The 5,071-nt window shown below is 35.6% G+C and overlaps 1 protein-coding gene across 1 annotated transcript; it reads left to right on the top strand.

Moving 5' to 3' along the window:
• Window positions 1-538: 538 nt before the first annotated feature.
• On the top strand, window positions 539-4,447 carry LOC119193532 (the record flags this gene model as incomplete). The annotated part of the gene is made up of 2 exons (XM_037447179.1): window positions 539-768; window positions 4,235-4,447. Coding segments are annotated over 2 exons (443 nt in total), but the record flags the coding sequence as incomplete, so codon positions are not given.
• Between the last annotated feature and the right edge of the window lie 624 nt (window positions 4,448-5,071).

Genomic DNA, 5,071 nt, shown 5'->3' with positions numbered 1-5,071 from the left:
AGAATAAGGGCCCTGATTATCTAGGTACGGGCCTATATCGTCCACATTGATGAAGATTGCGACGTGTTCTTGATGTTATTTTATTTTCAATTTTTTTCTGCCCTTTCTTGTTAGCCCAAGTTGGTTTTGAATACATTGTTTTTGCTTTTAATTTTAGGTAAATACTAAATGTCACTGGTGGTAGTTTCTCATATGTGAGCGTCCACCTGGGTAGGTACCAGCGCAGTCTATATATCTACCGCCAAGCAGCAGTGTATAATCACTGTTATGTTCGGGTTTGAAGAACATTGTAGCCAGTATAATTATCGGACATAATAAGACTGAGTCTCAAGATGAAGAGTGCAGTGAAATACCAAATAATACTTTGTAATCTAAGCAGTTGGATGGTATTTGTACTGTTTATGGGCGGTCGTATCGCCTACTATCAGGCGAACAGCAAGCTCATCTCGTCATTTAAAGCAATAAAGAAAATGCTTCTTGACTTGTCATAGGTTATGTTCGTCTACGCAATTGATAAATTATTTTATTTCTTCCCCAGTATCATCAGCACAACGCGAGCTCGGCAAGAGTGTGTTCAACACATCAGCCACCTCACCGCCGGCCGGCTCCGCGGACAATGCCATCCCGCCAGGCGTGGGCGCAGCGGACCCGCGGCCCACGCCTCGCACCGGGCCGTACTTCGACCTCGTGGCTTCCAAGAATGTCACCGCGCTGCTCGGCAAGACGGCGTATTTGAACTGCAGGGTGAAGAATTTAGGGAATAAGACGGTGAGTTTTTTATTTCTTTGATACCACCTGGAAATGCCTGCTGCCCGCACTACGCGTTTCTAGAGGTAATTATTACCATTAACTTGAGCGCTCTGGATGAACTTCTTCCCATGATGTTTCCTCGGCATTGTGACTTGTCCTTCTTCTAACGAGTGGTAAAAATGTTTGCTATGATAGGCAGCGGCTTGGCTGTGCCCCTGAGATTCCTGACGTCCATGGGCGACGTTGACCACTTACTATCCGGTGGGGCATTAGACAGCGTTGCCTTGCCGCGCCCCCGCTGTTTAACCCGGTTTTGCAGCTTGACCAATAGATGCTACTTTTTATCTCGAAAAAGTACACAATAAAGACTTATTCCAAAGAACGTATGTCACGCGTGCGCGCGCAGTCCTGAACAGCATTTAGTAATACACATACTCAAAAAAAAATATTATCTTCCTAAAGTCAGTTAGTCAGTAGGCTAATATTCCTCTATTGGTACCTTTAGGCCATCGAAATCATTACATTTTTCAGAAGTCACGTCGCCAATATCCTAAGTTTGAGTCGAAACTGGAATAGTCCCAATCGAAGCTGTTAGCTTGTTTCGTTACGAAGTTTCGCGCGCGGCCAATCGCGCTTCAATTGTCAACGCGTCTAAAGTATTTTAATGGAAAAGTTACTTCTGGAATGATCTTTGCTATTTTAAAGGTATTTTCATAGTAACCGAACGCTATCAAAATCTATACTGCATCTAATATTGAGTGTATTTTGATTGTTATTAGCTGTTAATAATACTATTTAGGTATAAAAAGAGGTGTTTACTAATATGACTCGGTTATTTATAACAGTAAGTTTAATTGTATTAATTCTAAAGGATTTGAGATCATTAAACGCAATATTTCAAAATTCAAGACTGATAAGATACTGTCTATTGTCTGAAATTTATTACTTAAATTTATAGAGAATCCATTATTTTTTATGATAATGGCTTTACATTGAGTAATTTCCAGACATGATGAACGACCGAGTATTTATTTCTAGGTATAATTATCCTATTTAGATCATTAAAATTACTTTTTATTAATAGTTATTTGTTTGAAACTTACACTTTTTTATTTTACACTAGCGACCCGCCCCGGCTTCGCACGGGTGTAATGCTGACTAATTAATGGATGTTATTATTATACATATAAAACTTCCTCTTGAATCACTCTATCTATTAAAAAAAAACCGCATCAAAATCCGTTGCGTAGTTTTAAAGATTTAAGCATACAAAGGTAGGGACAGAGAAAGCGACCTTGTTTTATACTATGTAGTGATTTACGGCTCAGGTAACTAATTATAAAGTGGTTTTCCAAGTAAATAAGTATATAGTTTCATTTAGTAACACAATGTCAAAATGACCCTGTATAGGAGCGCAAAATAATAAAAATAATGTTTAATAGTGCTCGAATACTGTTTAAGGAGATAGGCAAGAGCAAAACCCTGACGATTTGACGGAACACTATAATACCCAAAGACACCACTAGTATGTTGTAAGTGCTTATTAAATAGGTATTCCAATTTAATAACAAACAATAAAAATAAAATAAAAACGAACCAAATGAGTTCGCATTAGGGCCGGCACTTACAATACTGACGAGTGGAGTGGTATCCACGTACATTCGTACTAACGAGTCCTCATGCCAACAACGACCGTCCAATTTACATAGCGGTGTACCGCAAACTCCTCGTTTAAAATGAAAAGCAACAATAGCACAATGCAACTTTAAAGTCCCCATTGTGTGCTCAACTTTATAAATAAAAGTCTCATTAGGCCGCGTCGCCACATCTCCCACGTAAATAACGAGTCGGCTAACGAGATATCTCTGTTTCTTTCACGCAGACTTTTTGATGCCACGGTTATGCGGATTTTTTTAATTCACCTCCTGGTAATTGGAGTGAGAGGGTTTAACTGACTTCTTAATTTTGCTCGGTTTTCACTTTGTTGATATAAAACCGTGCGTGTTTAATTATATAAATGTTTTATCGTTGTCTTTACTGTGAAATTTAACATCTAATTCGTCAAGTTTCAAACATCAAATAGAACTTGTGAATTACATATTTAATAAATTTTTTTATTTTAGAATTTACTTGCAATATGGAATCAAATAAGACAAATATATTATTGATATGATAAAACACGATTGAATAGTACAAAGATTTTGTACTGAATTGAGCTAATAACAGGAACTAATGCGCAGTTAAGCACTCTGAACATTTCGCGGTAAATGCTGTGTTCCCACTACCATACATTAGCGGTTTTAGCCATCTATTTGGATAATTTGAAGTGATTACGGTGTTTAGTTTTGTTTCGGATTGTACAATTTCAAATTGTCGTTTTGTTTGAATTTTGAATTCATTTAGTATGCAATTCTCCATAATTAAAGACATTAAACAGTTTAGTTATAGACCGGACATAAGGACCAAATTTGTGCTCCAGAAGTTATAACCAATTGCTAATAAGTCACTGTCTTATTTGAAATGTTCTTGTGACAAGATGTCACAGCGTCATTAATACAAAAATAACATATTTACAGATAATATGCTAATATGTAAAAACGCGTAAATAACGTTATAGGAAAAATATTCAGTGTTTTACGTTGGTGTTTTGTTATTTCACGGTAGATTAGGTAACCAGCGCAAAATCAAGTCTATACTTAATTACATTTATATAAAACCGAACAATGTAATTAGGTAATGATTTTTTGTGAAATCGAAACAAATTTATTTTGACCCGTTACCATGAAGGCTGCATGCAGTCTCTAAAATATTAGAAAAGAATATAAAAACCGCGATAAAACCTTAAACATATTTTATTTCCTAATCTAATTGTATGATTCATTCTAGACATTTATGTTCATAGACATTAAAATACGAAGGTTGGATACATAAATAGATTAACTACAAACAAAACATGAATAAAACGTGCAGTTATTCGTCGCATTCCGTACATCGCGAACAGATAATATTGCTAATTATTTTTTTATGCATGAATAAAATATAAATACTTATGATTTATTCAAATTCATCTCAAAGAAATATCTTAAAAATATTGAGTTTAAATAACAATTTATCTCGGTGACGTAGTTGTATGGCGTGCGGAGTACGACATACTTCTAAGGTTAAAGATTCGTATCCCGGATCGGGCAGTGATATTATGTTTTTTTGCTCGGTATCAGCCCTGAATCTAGAATTTGTGCTCGATATGACGTTACGCTCGCCCCTATCTCATCATGAGACGAAACACACGTGACGATATTTTTTTTTATAAGTGTACGTCCATAACCCCACAGCATCTGATGGTGAGTCGGATCCAATAGAATGTCGACTGACGAGAGATGATTATCCTCGGCAGTCGACACAATTATGCCGGCCTGTTTCATCTCTCCTAATAGAGGAATATAGCGTCATGTACGTTTGTTTTACATTATATTTCTTGTTACAGATAAACATGCAAGTATCTTGGGTGCGACATCGCGATATACACCTGCTGACAGTCGGACTCTACACGTACACGAGCGACCAGCGATTTAGAGCCATACATTTGGCGCATTCCGAAGATTGGACATTACAGGTAAATAGCATACTCGGAATATACTCCAGATGCCGTATAGTTAGTGGAATTAGTCGGCTCATTAGTAAAGTATGTGAGCCGTGATCTGGATTTGATATGGAGACGGGCAATTTAAAATTGTATTTCTTGATTCAAAGAACACAAGTAGACTGTCAGTGTAAGTAAATTTTTAATTATTATAGTACAATGATAAAGGTTTTGGATCTCTTTGACTTGAAAAAGAAAAAAAAATGCTTTATTCATCACGTAGGCAAACATAGTTGCACTTATGAGTGAAGGTACATGAGAATATTTAGTTATTACTTAAATAAAGTCGCTTATATAACAAAAAACATTTTATATTGGACTACCAAGTAAATAACGAAGATTATATTATAACTAAATAAATATAAAATCTAAAAATATCTCTTATTATCAATAGATTGATTGCATATTCTTCAGAGACAATGGTCCTTATAAATAACGTGTCCAGCAATTATTAAATCCCTTAAAAATATTAATGAAAATATCATTACAATGCTCAAATTTATCTTAGTAATTTAAATTACTCAAACTCAGAAATCAGCAAATTAATCCTCATTACATTCCAAAAGATTGCTCGCAATCAGAATAACAAGAATATGATAAGTTTTATCCAACTTTAGATTACAGTTGTAATAACGAAAATTACAATTACAGAAGGCATAGACGTTTTAGAGAGGTGCGTAA

This window comes from Manduca sexta, unplaced genomic scaffold (assembly GCF_014839805.1).
Source record: "Manduca sexta isolate Smith_Timp_Sample1 unplaced genomic scaffold, JHU_Msex_v1.0 HiC_scaffold_633, whole genome shotgun sequence".
Classification (NCBI taxonomy): domain Eukaryota; kingdom Metazoa; phylum Arthropoda; class Insecta; order Lepidoptera; family Sphingidae; genus Manduca; species Manduca sexta.
The sequence above is the reverse complement of the archived record's forward strand: the minus strand, read 5'-3'. Positions and strand labels throughout refer to the sequence as shown.